Consider the following 18484-nt stretch of genomic DNA (forward strand, 5'->3'; position numbering starts at 1 on the left):
CTGACCGGAGAGCGCCCCATTTAGCGTAAATTTCAGATCACGAATAACATAACATATCATCATCTGACACGTGTCCCCGAACAATCCGGTGGATCTGTCACTATAAATAGACCTCTTGGGTCGTCATTTTACACATTCAGACATTCTGACAACTTGTGAGCAGAGACTTCACCTTTCTCTCTCTCACAGTACTTTCTCTCACTAGAAGTCATCCGGCTAACAGCTATACGCTCAACGGACAAAAGATTGATAAAGCCACCCCACAAGTTTCTATACTTTTGAACCGGGTCTGCAGGGATTATTTTCCGAGGGTAAAAATCAATCGGCAACACTCCCCCACCTTTAGCTAGGTCACTTCTAGTATTGTGCTAACACACTAAGCTTTACCTCATAAGGAAATAGATGTTAACACCCTGCTTCCCCCGATTAGTTACTTCTCCCTTATCCTACCACTATATATATATATATATATATATATATATATATATATATATATATATATATATATATATATATATAAAATAAAGTAGAAGAATATATTAAAAAGAAAAATGAAAATTTGAATTGATTCACTTTGATATTTGTAGTCCAATTTTTCAAAATATAATATAATTTTGTCCATTACCATCTGGCAACTGTTCTTCAAAATAAATATCCATCATGTCTCCCTCGATCTGGAACAACCATATATTATATACATACATAAATATAAATAAAAAATTATAATTATAATTATATATAAATATAAATTATTTAATAATTTGTAAAATTTTATTCGCGGAGTATAAATTAATTTATTTTTTTATACGCTTAATTGCTTGGCGTGTTTACGTGCTTTCCCGTACTTTTCTTCTTCCAATCTTTCAGCTTAATTCAACTCAACTCCATTTCAATTTCCCCCTTTTTATAAATCTGTCGAAACAAAATCCACCTACACATCTTCATCAAACTTCAACTTTTATTCTGCTGTAATTCAAATCCGAGCTTCAATTTTGAGATCAACATCTCAATTTCATGATTTAACTTGCTACAATTCGGTAATTTCACCTATATATATATATACATGTATGAACGTGTGACCTGTTTTTTGTTACATCTAATGTGCTGATGAAATGAATTACTAAATTTATTTATATACTCATTAGTTTATTTTCGTCATTTATGCTTCCATATTTTGGTAATTTCAGCAGTATTTTATATGATTCTGTATACATACTTTGTGGATCTATTGTGTTGATGCAATCTGTTATGATAATTTATGTTCTACTCAGTAAGATTATGTAGTTCTGTATATATAAATAATAAATATCTATATGCATGCGTGTGACTCTTTTTGTGCCATATCATGTGCTGATGTAATGTGTTATTAAAGTTGTTTAGCTAATTTCTGTTGATTTGTGCCACTATATTTGGTAATAGTAGCTTTATGCTATATGAATCTGTGTATGTTGTGTGATCATTTTTTATTCCATCTAATGTGCTGATGCAATATATTATATATTATTAATAAACATTACACTTGCAATAATATTGATAAGCTCTTTTTTTTTTTTTTTTTCCTTTTCCACTAATGTGTTATTTCAACTTTATGGTATATGATTCTGTACACACAAACATCTGTGTGTGATCTTGTTTTATGCAGTTTATTATTAAAGCTGCTTTACTATAGGCTTAATATTATCGACTTGGACGAATTTTTGCTTTAAATGAGATGATTCTGTTTGTGTATGTGCGTGACAAGTTTTTGTTCAACTGTAATGCGCTATGCGCTGAGCAATCTATCATCATTATGTATTAAAAGTTGTTTTTGATATTCTGTTTGGTTTCAGTGATCTGCGAGTTGGATTGGAAAGTTGTCATTGGAAGATAAAAAGCTGTATCTGCTGCTGAAGTTTGTCGTTGGACAGGCCAAGTTAATTGGCCATGATGGGGTTTGATATGGGGTTATTGTTCGGGAAAATGGGTAGTAGCAGTGCATTGGGTACATCTGAGTATTCGTCAATTGTATCTATGAATCTGTTTGTTGCTCTTCTTTGCGCTTGTATTGTTATTGGTCATCTTTTGGAAGAGAATCGATGGATGAATGAATCTATCACCGCACTTGTAATTGTAAGTTCGTGTGTGTGTGTGTGTGTGTGTTTGTTGTATTGTGTGGATGTCACTTACAATTAACCTAAAATCAATAATAGTGTCTGTTTTATTGAATTTTGAAATTGGTTTTGTGTTGAATCGGATGACAGGGTATATGCACAGGAGTTGTTATTTTGTTAATAAGTGGTGGAACAAATTCACGTCTTCTAGTCTTCAGTGAAGATCTTTTCTTCATTTATCTTCTTCCACCAATCATCTTTAACGCTGGGTATGTTTTTGCTTTGAAATTGATAACCTATTATGAATTATGACGAGTCTATACAATTTGTTACTGAAAGACCTGTATTGAAATTAGTATCTTCCATTGTTCTATTTGTTGCTTGTGATGTCAAAATTGAAATAATATAAGATTGGCTTGAGTATTTTAGAACTTTCTAATATGGTAACTTTGACTGTTTAGTTGCCTTCGGGGTAAAGCATCAATAATTTTGTTTGCAAAATATATGGTTTTTGTTATACATTGTGTCTAAATTTGGTTTCTATGTTACTGCACTTTTGCTTGATATATAATTGGCAGATGCCGCATGTGAAAATCTGAGTGAAAAAGGTATAACAGGTCCAGTTCGGGGAGCAACACTCTCTTTTTAGTTGATGGCAATAATGGGAACATCAATCATTTGTTGTTATAACTTGATAAAGTTAAAAAATAAATAATTAAAAATCTTGTATGCCAACCTAATTAAGAGAACAATATGTAAACTATTTGGGTAAGTTTTAATAAGATTCAATAACAAGCGTCTGATTTGAATATTTGCATATTTATTACCTTGAGTTTTCCTTCTTATTGTTTCTATAAAAATGAACAGGTTCCAGGTTAAGAAGAAACACTTTTTCCGCAACTTTATGACCATCATGTTATTTGGTGCTGTTGGTACCGTCATATCTTTCACCATCATATCATTTGGTACGCACTGAAATATTCTTACACACCATTGTTTATCGTTTCTACTTGTTATTGTCTGTTTATTAACTGATAGTTGGTCCATCGAGACATTTATTTTGAGAGGAATACTATATATATTTTTAATCAAGACGTCTACCGTGTACGTTAGACAATAAATGAAACATAACTTGCCAGATACCCATGTGTTGCCTGGGTACAATTGCCTAGGCTCATATCACGTTAAATAATGGTACTCAAAAGGAAAAATATTTTGTACTAGGCCCATATCATGTTCAATAATTAACTGCTTAGGCTCATATCATGTTCAGTAATTAATTATAATTGTCCTATATGATATACCAAACAGAATTTCAAATTATAACATGCATGTAATATCATAATTTGTATGTTATATTACTACAAAAACTACAAGATCATTACCAAGAGGTGATCATTTTCTCTAAGTAGATTTAGATGTTTTTCTTTTTCCTTTAGAAAAAAATAAAATTGACTAACTGGACCAGAAGTTAGAGCGAAGACTGGTCAATATTCATTTAATACGTTGCATTTACCCTTTAACTTCAAATATTTCATAATATCTTTTATTCAGTTAGAAAGTATTAGTTGATATATGTTGGTTTATGCTCATATATGAGAACATCATTATTTTTTCCTTCTAAAGAAGTCAGATATATCTCTGAGCAGGTGCAACAAATATTTTCAAGCGGATGAATATTGGCTCTCTTGAGCTGGGAGATTATCTTGGTATCATTTGTTCTATATTTTTATTTTAAACACTTCCCTTTGTTATTTATTTTATATATTCTTGTTGCTAAGCCTTCAAACTTATTCCCAGCAATTGGTGCCATTTTTTCTGCAACCGATTCTGTGTGCACTTTGCAGGTACATAGGTCATCATTTACAATTGTATATGCCAAGAGTAAATAAGCTTATCACCTGTTAATATATCTGGTTTAAAATTGCAGGTGCTCAATCAGGATCAGACCCCTTTGTTGTACAGTCTGGTGTTTGGGGAAGGCGTTGTGAATGATGCTACATCAGTTGTCATATTCAATGCAGTTCAAAACTTTGATCTATCTCAGATCACTGTTAGTGTTGCTTTTCAGTTGATTGGAAATTTCTTCTATTTATTTATCACAAGCACACTTTTAGGAGTGGGAGTGAGTCTTCTTTCTACTCTTTCGTGTTCATTTATTTGCATGTGTTAATGTGTAGTGAGTGTATGAAGTGCTTTTTAGGAAGATATGATCATGTCATGTTATATTTTGAATTTTTCAGGCTGGTCTCCTAAGTGCCTATATTATAAAGAAGTTGTACTTTGGAAGGTACATATTTTTTTTGTATTATGTTTTCTATATTTTGATGACAAAATACTGTGAGTTGCGTGGGTTTGGTATACTATCATAGTGGCAGGCTAACCAGTTATTTTCATATTATCTGTTCCTGTACTAGGTTCGTTTGTGAGCCACTAGGCTCCATAACGTTTTAGTTTTTTCTAATACTGGCAAGTTTGACCCATTTTTTTTATGAATAGGTCAAACTAGGTGGTGTTATATTCTAAACGAGTCTAATTAAAAAATTTCCATTTAACTAAAAGGGGAATAGGCCATAGACTACCTCCTAACTCATTCATAGTAAAGGTCTAGATTACTATTGTAAATAAGTAACGTTTTTAATGTAATCATTTTTAACAAATTCATTAATTACAGAAATTTTAGAAGTGTTTGTGGGACTACCCCTACTATTTTTGGTTCATACCAGTAGTGATCCATAAAATCCGTTACCCAAGTTACCCATCTTGCCACTCGTAGTTTTGTTTTTCTTTTCTCTTTCTATGTCTTGCCTACTCTTTCCCTGAACTGACATTGAAGAAGCTAACATGTCTTTGGCCTGATGGATTTTAGGCATTCAACAGATCGAGAAGTTGCTATAATGATACTCATGGCTTATCTTTCGTATATGCTGGCTGAGGTAAAGTCTCCATCATTGCATAACTTGCATGCTTCTTTTTTCTGTAATAGGACTAGAAGTGGCAATTTCGACCCAGTTAAGTATAAATGGGTCATTTTGGTTTATCCCTAAAGAGTCAAATGGGTCAAATAAAAGAAGGTTAGATACGAGGGAAGTGATGAAATGGGTTAAACGGGTTGAAAGTCGCTCACAAAGTGTGTTTAAAATGCTCACACCCTCCTAAAGCACTACATTACAGAAAGGGATAATTATTGTGATAGCATGGTTTATGTAATCGTATTTAATGTGTCATCTAATATTAAAATGAAGAAAAATGTTTAGTTAGACAGTTTTTACTTGTTACCCTTCCGACATATTTTACTAATCTAAATTTAAGACAATAATTACTTGTGCACTTAGCTAATGTTCATCAATCTCTATTGCAGTTATTTTATCTGAGTGGTATTCTCACAGTTTTCTTCTGTGGTATTGTGATGTCACATTACACTTGGCATAATGTCACTGAGAAATCTCGAGTAACTACCAAGTATGTTTCTTCTTCTAATAATGATGTTCATATATAGCCTTTTAATAGCCAAAACTAACTGGTTCATTTGTATCTACATGCCCATATTTTCAGGCACGCCTTTGCTACGCTGTCATTTATTGCAGAGCTGTTTATTTTTCTGTACGTTGGTATGGATGCTTTAGATATAGAGAAGTGGAGCTTCATTTCAGACAGGTATGGTTTATTGCAAAACGTCAAACTCGTATTATTCTGTTATGTGGCAGTCATGATAATTGGTGGTGTTGTTTTTTAAACTTTTTTAAGTGAAGGAATACAAAATACATCCTGCTTTCGAGAGGTAGAATCTCTCTTAATGAGTCAACCCAACTCCATAATCACATCGTAAACATAATATTGGTACCCATACTAATTAATTAAGTTATTAGTTATAGTGATATCGTTAAATATTTTGTTTATGGAAGTATTACTAGTTAAACGTAGATAATGCACGTCTAACATATCGTTGACGGTTGTCTTTTGTTTGTCAGCCCTGGGACATCTGTTGAAGTGAGTGCAATTTTATTGGGATTAATTCTGGTTGGACGAGCAGCCTTTGTCTTCCCCTTATCTTTTTTATCCAACTTAACAAAGAAGCCTCACCAAGAGAAGATTGATTTTCGGCAGCAGGTATGTTCTTACTTATAGAGGTGGCAATCTTGATCCATTTACTTATCAACGGGTCAACTTGGTAATCTTTTATCTCTTAATGGGCTAGAGAAAAAATGTAGCTAAATAAACAGGTCAAATGGGTCATACGGAAAAGGTCGTCCCAGTGTTTGTCTTCTATGAATACTACCATATAACTGTTTGTATTTTTTAACAGGGAAACTTTCACAAAATGAACTTGCTTTTTCGAAAACTTTATTTAAGGACTTTATGTTCTTATAGTCAAATGAGGGGACCAATTTTCAGTTAAGTTTGTACCTTTATAACTTTATTTGGGTTCCTTATAGGCCTGTAAGTGCTGATTTATAAAGTACCAAACCTAAAATAATAATAATCTACATAAAGTATGTTACTTTTATAGTATTAATTGATAATGATAATTGATTAAATTCAGTATTTTAATAATTTTTTTTTTGTGGTTGTATTAAAATGTTAATTATTTATGGTTTTCATCCAATTAAAAAATACTTGTGGGTCAACCTGACCTGACCTGTATTCAGAATCGCCCGTTTTGATCCATTACCCAACCTGCTCGTTTTGTCACCTCTACTCTTTTCTGGTTTCATTCCTCTGGTTTGACTGGCATATTATACAAATCCTTTCAGTTCTCATTTTTTTTCTTTCTAATTGTTTGTGTTCTCAAAAGGTGTTAATATGGTGGGCTGGTCTTATGAGAGGTGCTGTGTCAATGGCTCTTGCATATAACCAGGTTAGTTACTTAATGATGCACTTATCTGATACAAAAATCTGTCAAAATCTTAATCTATTTATTGCAATTGTCTCGCTTGCTAATTCCTTTTATATTTCTTATAATAAGTGGTGTGTAGTCATGTGGATGGAATCTCATATTTCCCTATCTAGTGACAATACAGAAGCATAATTCGGATATGTATACCCTAACGAATACTGTATTCTATTTTTTGATCTGCAAAAAATGTTTCGGGGGATCACCTTTATATGTAGAACCCCATTTAGACTTTAGACACGAAATTAAATAACTTGGTGAGTAAGCACTTTTAAGTTGTTTAATGTTTGGTAACAAATTATGCCTTCTTTCATGCAGTTTACAAAGGAAGGTCATACACAATTGAAAGGAAATGCATTCATGATTACAAGTACCATCACTGTTGTCCTTTTCAGTACAATGGTAAGATATCTCAAGCTTTGTATGACTAAACACTTTTAGGTTCTGCCAGTTCCAAATACTTTGTTGATGTTTATGTGGATGGTTTGCATGCAATTTTTATGTATATTTATAGAATTTCTATCAAATTTACTTAAGATCTGATTCGACCCTAATTCTTCAACAATCTAGAACAATTGTCTTTCGAAAAAATATATTGTGGCAATCGTTATTCCCAATTTTTATGTTGCCCATTTAGTTTTTAAAAAGGTCATTTATAATCTATTTAGCATGATAGTTGGGCTCTTTTCATAGCCATTAGAAAATGAACTTCGATTTCCATCAAGTTTTTTTGACTACGTTGTGCAACCCCATCTATTCAAAGGTGGTTATTTTGACCCAATTTGTTTAACGTGTTGGGTAAATTTTTGTTGTCTTTCTATCTCCAACAGTCGAGAAAAGATATAGATGTATATTGCATCAATCGTGATTACAAAATATTTTAATTACTAATATAATCCAAATTCTTGAATAAATTGAACTTGAGAGTTTTTAATCATCAGGAATATACTTGGGTAACTTTCCGACCATTTGATTCGTTATAGTCAATATGACCAGCTAAAACACAACCCATTTCGCCCCATTTTTATGTTAACGGGTCAACATCTGATCTGAATTCTCATGTTATAACTATGCAGGTATTTGGTCTGATCACGCAGCCTCTTGTGAGACTCTTGCTTCCTATGCCCAAAGGCTTGAACCGAATGATTTCATCTGAACCGACGACCCCTAAATCATTCATCGTGCCTCTTTTAGAAAATGAACAAGATTCATATGCTGATTTAGGCGCTGAGCTAGGGCATCCGCATGTGCCCCGCCCGACAAGTCTTCGCATGCTTCTTTCATCGCCTTCTCGCAATGTTCATTACTATTGGAGAAAATTCGATAATGCATTCATGCGTCCTATGTTTGGTGGCCGTGGTTTTGTGCCCTTCGTTCCTGGTTCACCAACGGAACAAAGTACACATAACTTACATGAGGATGAAAACTAAATGGAGCCTTAGAATCATATGATTATTTGTTAATAGACTGGATGACTTTAGTGCCGAATCCCTTTAAAACGATAAATGCTTTTATGCTGTTGCAGACCAGGTTTGTTGGTATGTTCAGTTTTGGTGTGAAGGTGAAGGAATCACCTATGACTTGTGGGAGTGTAGATTATGTCTGCTTGGAAACTTGGTGTATACTGTGTATGTTGTATACTTGCATGTACCAAAATTCATTTGTTGTAAGTACCAGTGTACCACTATAAATTTAGTAAGGAGTATTTTATTATTGCATATAATTAAGCCTGGCAAACGGGTCGGTCGGGTCGAGATCCAAATAGGTTTTGGTTAAAATGGGTCATGGGTCGAATGAATCTCAAAATTTGAACGGGTCGGGTTCAAGCGGGTTGGGTCGGGTCAAGGCCCATTTTTTATACAATTGTTTCTCAAAAAAATTATTTGTTTAAAAAAAATTTAATTTTTTTAATTTTTTTACTTTTTATAAAAAAAGTTTACTTATTAAAAAAAAAATATTTTACTAATTTTTTTGTTTTTATTACATTTTCTAACTTTTAAATTTATCTAATAATTTTCTAATTTTTAATTTTTTTTTTTGTTTTTTTTAAAATTTTTTTTTTTTTGTAAAATGGGTTAGAAATATGTTTAAACGAGTCTAAATGGACCTTTTAAGATATTGAAGAACTAAAGATGGGTCCATATTGGACTCTTTCTCTGCTTTTTCGAGACTAAATGAATCCAAATGGTTAACCTAATAGATTCAATTTTTAATGTATGGGTCTTGATTGTTAGGTATACATATAAGTATGTATTTTCATAAATATTCTGACCTAATTTCCGAATTTATTTATTTTTTTTTTTTTTTTTTTTTTTTTGAAAAGCAAAAATATTATTATTATTATATGGAATATTACAATACAAGTCCCTATATGCTTTTATACAATGCTATAAACGAAACGGATCAGCTGAGAAAATATGGAATAATTATCTGAACTTATGATCGGGGGAGACGTAGACTAGATAACACTACGAGGGACGAACTTGCGTAAAAGAACAACAAGCGGGGAAGGAGGGGACAACCGTGCCGATCAAGCGACTACAAAGTTGACACACAGCCAACCCATTTAATCTAACCCACATAGGCTATATAGAATAACGAAACCATCCCGATTTGAATTAAGTTATGTTAACCGACGCCTATGCGGTTTGAAGGAGGTGACACGTAAAATGACGGGTTGAGTAGCCATTGATGCCAATCGATAGGTGTTTTCTTCTGTGAACGATTTGAGATCCAGCTAAAGCTTTGAGATTGGATCTCGGAGATTATCACAGCGGGGTTCCATATTTTTCCGGAAAAAATCTTTAAGTTCCTATGTTTCCAAATAATGTAGCACGCAATCCATTTAGCAGCTTGCCATATTGAAGAACCAATGGAATTATGTGATATGCCTTGATCCGAGATGATGGCATCATTGATGTTAGAGATACTTATGTTGTTTTGATTCCACCAATCGAGAAATTGTATCCATATTGAAGATACTTTTTGACAATTTAACAACGCGTGATCAATGGTTTCAATTTGGTGCTCACATAAGGGACATAAGATGGTGTGAAGGTCAATTCCTTTTTTATCGAGTTCGCTTCTAACCGGGATTTTTTGTTGAACGGCCCTCCATGAGAAAATGAATATCTTTTGTGGAACGAATTTGTTTTGAGGTAGTGAAAGGTTTCTAGAGTTTGTGCCGTATTTAAGCTTAATGATCAGATTTGACAGTGCTGCTGAAGTGTAGATGCCGGATGTGTCAAGGGAACATTTCCATGAGTCGGGGCGATCTGAAATAATAACAGATGTTATTAGGTTGTTGAGCTCCGTGAGATAATCCTTTGCACGACCACTAGGAGGGCGGGACCAATCCCAATTACCGATCGAGGTAGAGTTAACGTTCATTATTCTATCAGCAACAGTTGCTTCTTTGCGGGATTCCAACATGAATAGTCTATGAAATGTATCTTTTAAGCACTCAGATCCGATCCATATATCATGCCAGAAGCTTATTGATGTGCCATTTCCTATGCGCTTTGAAATCGAGGATGTGAAGGTTGTGCCTATATTGTCAGCAACTTTTCCAGCTTTAATAATCTCTTTCCAAATGGTGCGACCTGAAATGTTCCTGCATAAAAAGTTAGTATCCAACCCTCCCCCCTGCCCATAAATGCTTTTGATTATTTTTACCCATAATGCATTATCTTCGTTTTTAAAACGCCACCACCATTTACAAAGTAATGATATGTTTTTAGCAAAGAGGGACCCCACGTTTAAACCCCCACAATCGTATGGCAAAATTATTTGGTCCCATTTGATCCAATTAATTTTATTATCGTTTGAAGATCCTCCCCAGAAGAATTTCCGTCTTTTAGATTCAAGTACCTTAAGGATAGCGGATGGTGCATGAAATAAGGAGAAGTAGTATAATGGGATACTACTAAGAATTGATTTGATGGTCGTAAGTCGACCTCCGAAAGAAATAGATTTAGCAGCCCAATCTGAAAGCCTTTTGTCGAATTTCTCAACGATCGGCTGCCACGAGGAGGCGTGAGATGTGGGTACACCAATAGGAAGTCCAAGATAGGAGAACGGGGTATGACCCGCAGAGCAGTTCATGTAGCAAGCCATTTGTTCGGTTTCGGTCGTAGATGTACCTATACCGTAAAGTTTGCTTTTACGGAAGTTAACTTTGAGGCCTGAAATATTTTCAAAACATTTTAGTAGTTTGGAGATATATTTGGCGTTTCTTTTATTCCATTCGCCGAAGAAGATTGTATCATCAGCATATTGGAGGTGTGTAATATTGAGATTGTCATGTCCGATCTTTAATCCTTGCAAATGACCATTGGCTAATGCTCTTTTGACAAGTATGTTAAGACCTTCAGCAACAATGATGAACAGGAAAGGCGAAATGGGGTCACCTTGTCGAATTCCCCTTTCAGGGGAAAATTCTTTGGTGGGAGAGCCATTGATTAGTACAGAAATAGATGATGACCAAAGGCATGCCCGAATGAAACCAATCCATTTTGGACCAAAACCCATGAAGTGCATGGTTTTAAATAGAAAGTCCCACTCAATGCAGTCAAATGCCTTTTCGAAGTCAACTTTAAAGATTAAACCTTTTTGTTTTTTACGTTTTAATTCATCAATTATTTCGTTTGCAATTAGGACACTATCTAGGATATTTCGACCTTTGAGGAAAGCTGTTTGTTCACTACCAATGATTTTATGAATGACCATGGCAAGGCGAATGGAGAGTATTTTGGTGAGAATTTTATAGTAGCTACCTATTAGACAGATTGGGCGATATTCATTTAATCCGATTGGGTTGGGTTTTTTCGGGACTAATGTGAAGAAAGATGCATTACATCCTTTGGAGATTTCTGAGTTTTCCCAGAACCAATCTAGAGATTTAATGAGGTCGATTTTAATCAGTTCCCAATGTTTTTTAAAGAATCTCATGTTGAAACCGTCCGGCCCAGGAGCTTTAGAGCTATCGCAATTACATATGGCTTCCCATATTTCTTTTTCGTTAAATTTAGCTTCTAGGAGTTGATTGTCCAAGGAAGAAATGTATTCAAGATGTGAAACATGATCGAAAGGGCATTCGTCACGTAAGTGTTTCGATCGGAAGATGTTGTTAAAATAGGAATAAGCTTCTTGTTTTATTAGATTAGGATCTTCAGTCCATGTACCATTAATTGAAAGCCCGTGGATGTTGTTTTTACTTGTTCTTCTTTTGATATAGTTATGAAAGTATTTCGAATTTTCATCACCCTCAAGCGCCCATTTGATTCTAGATTTTTGTTTAAGCATGTTTGTTTTCTTTTTTTCTTTGACGATGTGATGCATTTTTTCATCGATCCATTTTTGTTTTTCAGTTTCGGATAAAGGTCTAGTTTCGGCGGTTTGTTCCCAATTATTACATTCAGTAAGATGATCACGTATTTGGGAGTCTAAGTTATCAAGTTGATTACTATGTTTTTTAAGTTCTAATTTAACGTTTTTTAGTTTGTTACGGAAAATGCAGTCAGGCCTATTCCCACTAATTGGGATCAACCAAGCCTTTTCTATGATGGTGTCGGCATCTTTTAAATCTAGCCATGTGTCAAAGACACGTATTGGCTTAGGGCCAGAATCGAGGAGGTTATTTCTTAGGATAATGGGACAGTGGTCAGAAAGGTCCCGATCAAGAGTTTTGGAGGATGTGTTGGGCCAGATAGTGAAGATGCCATCGGAAATGAGGAATCGGTCAAGTTTACTAAACTTCATTGTTTTTTCACAAATCCTTGTGAACCTTTTACCGCCTAAAGGAAGATCAATTAATCCAGAGTTATTTATAAAGTTATTAAAATTATCTGCCCAATTTTGATTATACTCTGTGTTCATGCGTTCTGTTTTGTTTCTTACTTCGTTGAAGTCGCCAAAAACAATGTGTGGGATATTAAGGGAGTTAGTAAGGGATGAGAGTTCGCTCCAAAGTCTAAGTTTTTTTGAATGGGAATGGGGGCCATAAACATTAATGAAGGCAATTTCAGAGTCATGACCCGCCCACGTGCCACAAATTGCAAGAAAGAATTCACCCTCAATAGCATAGTTGAACGAAAAGATATTAGTATCCCAAATAGTTAGGATACCTCCGGAAGCACCATCCGAATCCTTTTGGACGAATTTAAAATCAGAATTACCCCAGAAAGATTCAATGGTGTTGTCACGTGTTTGGCCGCATTTGGTTTCCTGGAGGCCTAGAATTGATGGTTTTTCTTTATAGCAAATACGTTTAAGCCAGCTTATTTTACTCGTTTGTCCAATACCCCGAATATTAAGAGAAATCGTACACATGAGAAAAAACTTACAGAATCGATGTGACGGAGGTGGATTCATGGGTTGTTGCGACGAATCCCGATGCTTTTCCCGAATTCGAACGTATCCAAGCTTTTGCTAGAGGTAGAACCTGTCTTTTTAGTCTTTTTGTTATGTACCATGTCCATATGAGATCCCTTCGAGAAGTAGGATGTGCTACCACCACCGTTAGACGAGGACTTACAACGTTTAGCCAGTTGAGAGATTCTAAGCTTTTGGCCACTTCTAGCTAGATGTTTGATGTAAAGCATATTGGATCTAGGTCTTTTAAAATCTGGGTTTTGAGAGGTGTTTTTTGACTTAATGATAGGTTTGGCGATGGTGCTAGAAATTTTTCTCTTTTTAGAAATTTCTTTACCCGTATAAAGTAAAGGTTCGAGGTTGAAAGGATCGGAATTTGTTTGTTGTGTAGCGTTTGGGGCAGGCATAAAATTTAATGGAGAGTTGGATTGAGGGTTTAAAGGGGTAGTACAGGGGGTGTCGTTTGTGGTATGGTGAGGGAGGGTTTCGGGAACAGAATCTGCATGTTCTTGTGTCACTATTGGTGAGCATAAATCATTTGTTAGAATGTGTTGAGGTGAGCTGTCCATATTAGATTTACCCGAGATGTGGCTAGGTGTAACAGGGGTATCATTTACATGATTCGATGGGCCGTTAATAACAGTGTTGGGCTGCGGGATTGCAAGGGTATCCTCTCTTGGTGGGCTTGGGGGGGTATTGGTGGTAATGGGCTGCGTGATTACAGTGGACTCCAAAGGGATGGTTTTTGGTTTTGGTTGATATGAGGTGGTATTATATGGCTTTGCTGTATTAAAATCAGGAATAGGAGGTGGTTCAATTGGATCAGTTTCATTCGATGGGCTAGTTTCTTTTGTAGAGCTAGTATTATTTAAAACAGTTTCGGGATTGGAAGGATTATGGGTGTGAGGGTTTGTGGTGTCAAAGTGGTTGATGGGTTTCGATATGCTAGGAGATTGGAGAGATTGGTTATCGGCATTATTATTAAAGGGACGAGTATCCATTCGTTTAGAGGAATTAGAGGAGGTTTGGTGAGGAGGCGTGGGATCGTGGTTGTTGTTACGGGTGGTCTTTTCAGCGTTTCCTTCAACTCGATTTTCACAATCCAAGTGGGACTCTTCGTCAGAAATGTGATCGTCCGAAAGAATTTCATCATCCCAATTCGACGAATTATCGATATCACCATAAGTGTTAAACATAGAAAAGTTTTGAACTTCAATGATGTAAGCCTTAGATTGATTGACGTCACCGGGGTTGATAATAACTTGGCCGTTTATCGGTGAGAAATTGTTTGTTTTGATAATTACCGAGCCATGCGATAAATCTTGGTTGTTCTCATTGGTTATAGAGCAATTAAACGTTTCAATTACCTCGCCCCAATTTTTTGCTATGTCAATGAATGTGGATTCTAACCAACAAGTAATAGGTACCCCGAATATGTTAACATAAACAAGTCTACCAGAGGTTTTGTAAATTTCGGGATCCCATGGGTTTATATCTTCAAGCCATTTCCATAATGGGTGTTCCGAATTGTTAATCAAGTCTAGGGCCGGGTTGGGTTCCTCAAATATAAGCATTAGATCATGCCCGCCCAGGTATTTGATAGTAAACCCACCAAGGTTTTCACTTTCACATATTTCATTAAAATATTCAAGGAATTCAAGATCTTTAACTTTGGCAATAACCGCTTGACCAAGTATTTGGATAAGATCATCATTAGAATTTACCTTAATCGAGGGGATGCCGTAGTTTGTAGCCTGCTTGTTTAGGACCACTTCTTTGAAATTCCTTTCGTCTACAGGTGAGTTAAATGCAACCTTAACATTGTTCCTAGAACCCGATTTTGCATTGTTAGGCTGTGGAGCTTGTTTCTTTCCTTCGGGATCACGGGCCTTGTATACTTTGAGTAAATTGTCACCCGCAACAATGAGACTTAGTCTCCTCGCAAGAGAATCTTTGTGGTAATCTGGAACGTCTAAGAATCTAACAAAACCAAACTTCCTTCCGTTTTTTAAGGTCTTCCTGGGGATGTAAACCTCGTGGATATTGCCATATTTTTTGAAAACATCCCATAAGTCCGTTGAACACCAGTGTTCGGGAAAGTTGTGGAAGAGGTATGAAGTAATTCTAGACTTGTCGATCGGTTTTGGCAATTGATTTGTTTTAGAATTATTCGCATCTGGAAAAGGCTTGCCATAACGATTGATAAGGTTGGTGGCTGATTCCCGTATTTTAAAGTTGTTGTATAATTGATTGTAGGATGAGTTTAACCTTGTCGAGTGATGATTGAGACCAGATTTGGATCGGACAAGGTGGGTTGGATTCTGCTGGTTATTGTAATTAGGGTTAGGGTTTTTTGAAGGTGAGTTTTGCTTATTATGATCAATTTTAACCCAAATACCCTGATTGATAGGCTGATATCGGATATGCTTGTTATCAGCAAAGAAAGATTGTTTCGACTGGGATTGGTTGTTCGATGCTTTTGGTGTAAAAGGGGATGTCGGTATGTTTGACATGATTGATAATGATAACTATGTAAGAAGAGATACAGATTTGACCTAATTTGGCGAAATTGGGGTTTTGAGTGATTTGATACCAGAGCGAAAGAGATCCATGGCGGAAGAATTATTTCTGTGGTAAAACTCGCATTTTCCCTTAATTCTTCTCAAAACCAAAACCATTTTTCATTTTTTTTTTTTTTTTTCTAAGAAAACCTCAAATCAATCGATTGTAAATCTTAGGGTTCATATGTTGGACTTGAACAGTCTAAAATTGAATTGAGCAGGTAAATTAAGATCGAGACAAAACAAATCCAGATCCAAATTCAATTCATAAATCACCTTTGGAATACGATTACATAGGTGGAATCCATCGAGAAAGAGATGAAGATTGTATACCTATAATCAATCGAGAAACAGAGAATATGACCTGCAATACGAGATCTGAAACAGGTGATGAAGCTGACGAGGTGTTGGAGGCGACGAGTGCCGGAGCTGACGAGATACCGGAGATAAATTAATTGATATATTTAAAGTTAAATTTTCAAAATTAAAAAAGACATAATTTAAATTTTAATGATATTTTATGGTTATTTAGAGAAATGGACAATAATTTAGAAAAAATAAAAATAGAAATGTATGACAGTTTTTTTCTTCGAATGGATGGAGTACTTTTGTATTTGATATTTTTCCGAATTTATTTATGATCGTAATATATTTTTTTTTTTTGTTATCAAATTTCATATTTGACGTTACATAATATTCCATTTGGATTGCGTATAAAAAATGCTTCATTGATAAGTGAAACTATATTACTTTGTGGAAGAATAAAGTTATTAATTTTGCCTTTCAAAAAAAAAAAAAAAAAAAAAAAAAAAAAAATAAAGTTATTAATTTTTATTTACTTTCACTATCGCCTTCTTTTGATTTCAATCCATTGACCGTTGTCACTTCCAATTTTGTCAAAAATGTCGATTTACTTCCAGTTTTATCCTAAAAACTGCGTGTAAAATGTAAGCAAAATGAAAACATGATTAGGCGGTTTCTTCATAAAACTGAATGAACTCCAATTATTAAAGCATGATTTGAATAGTAAAAGATTCAAGGAAAATTCAATTTGATCAATAATAGCTTGATCATATATTCATATCTATTTTAACAAAGAAAAGAAAAAGATTCATGCTAGATGTCCACCACAAAGAAAAATTCAATTCGAGTATGTGGACCAGATTGAGAATCTGTTTGGCAACTAGTTGTATAAGATGGGTTTTATCACATAAATTTGATACATTTACTATTGTATATGGCTCGCGATTAAGTTTACACTAAAAATGTTTAATGTTGATTACTTTATGAAATTTTCTAAGGATTTTGCTAACGACAACCTTTATGACTATCGTTAGTAAATTATTATATACGGCGGTTACATGTCACTTTCGTGATGGAAGTTAATGGATTGTACAAAAAATTTTATGCGTGTTAACGATAACCTTTAAAGCTGTCGTTAGCAAAATCTATTTTCTAATGACAACATTTAGGGTTGTCATAAGCAGCAACTTTAAACTATTATAGTAGCTTCCAATTTGGACTTTCCTTTTCTTATTCGGATAACCGTCATAAACCGTATCTTTGTATGCCCATTACACCATTTTTGTTATTAACTTGTGAATTTTTTCTCCATAAAAACTGCAACCACGCTCATTCTCTTGAAAGCCAATGTATTATTTTTCATATTCCATCATCCGATTATTATTTTTCATCTTCCGTCATTTTTCCCTTCCATTTAAAAACTCACATTCAATTCAATGAAATTATCAAAACAAAAAGTTAACTAGTAAATAGATACAACAGGTAAACACCCATGTTAATACATAAACAATAAACTTAACACGTGTTCTAAAATCACCATAATCAGATAATCATAGGAGATCCAGATTCCCAAATCAACAATAGTTATTTACTTTATTAACAATTCAAAATTAAGCAAAGAATCAAGAAATAGTAATAAAAAATCAATAATAAAATTAGAGAGAAATAGAAATGACGAAGAAGAATCAAAGTTCCCCAACACTTTTTACCCGTCACCCGCCTGTGACCCGTCGCTAGATACACTTTTTTACCCGTCACCCGCCCGTGGTAGCATTTCATGATTTTACCCGCCTATCATGAGTGCGGATATGACCGGGTCACGGATTTTTTCTCGTCCATTGACATCGATTACTATTCAAATTGCGTTGACGTAATAGCAACAATGCATAAATAACAACAATGTTGAAATTTGCTTGTTTTAGTAAGTGCAATACCCATGTTGACGTAATATTAACGATGAATATATAGCAACAATGATGAAATTAGCTTTGATTAAGTAAGTGGAATACCAGTTTACACCTAACTTACTTTTAGTTTTTAAGAGGTTTTGTCTACATCGAATTAAAAAGAATAAAAGTTAGTACTAATTGAGATAGTTTGATGACACTTTCTTCATTTATATTTATATATTCCCTATATATTGCATATCTGTAATCTTCTATAATTTTCTATTAAAATTCTATAATGATGATGATATCATTATTAGACTAATTCATCCCTAAATTTCTCTTGATCATAACACATGTAGAGCCTGTTTACTTTTG

At 34.5% G+C, this 18484-nt stretch overlaps 2 protein-coding genes across 2 annotated transcripts; one reads left to right on the top strand and one right to left on the bottom strand.

The window, feature by feature from the left end:
• The first annotated feature begins 803 nt into the window (after window positions 1-803).
• LOC139891369 (sodium/hydrogen exchanger 1-like) lies at window positions 804-8701 on the top strand. The gene is made up of 15 exons (XM_071874334.1): window positions 804-1037; window positions 1830-2109; window positions 2241-2359; window positions 2958-3055; window positions 3740-3799; window positions 3891-3937; window positions 4021-4215; window positions 4334-4380; window positions 4960-5026; window positions 5452-5552; window positions 5646-5747; window positions 6062-6200; window positions 6886-6948; window positions 7303-7386; window positions 8061-8701. Exons 2-15 carry the CDS (start codon window positions 1924-1926, stop codon window positions 8412-8414), a joined length of 1662 nt encoding a protein of 553 aa, XP_071730435.1. The 5' UTR covers window positions 804-1037; window positions 1830-1923; the 3' UTR covers window positions 8415-8701.
• A 1769-nt stretch (window positions 8702-10470) lies between these two features.
• LOC139888251 (uncharacterized) lies at window positions 10471-15869 on the bottom strand. The gene is made up of 2 exons (XM_071871274.1): window positions 13329-15869; window positions 10471-10597 (listed from the first exon to the last, which is right to left on the bottom strand). The coding sequence occupies exon 1, from the start codon at window positions 15867-15869 to the stop codon at window positions 13353-13355; it is 2517 nt and encodes an 838-aa protein (XP_071727375.1). The 3' UTR covers window positions 10471-10597; window positions 13329-13352.
• Between the last annotated feature and the right edge of the window lie 2615 nt (window positions 15870-18484).

Source organism: Rutidosis leptorrhynchoides, chromosome 2, assembly GCF_046630445.1.
Source record: "Rutidosis leptorrhynchoides isolate AG116_Rl617_1_P2 chromosome 2, CSIRO_AGI_Rlap_v1, whole genome shotgun sequence".
NCBI lineage: Eukaryota > Viridiplantae > Streptophyta > Magnoliopsida > Asterales > Asteraceae > Rutidosis > Rutidosis leptorrhynchoides.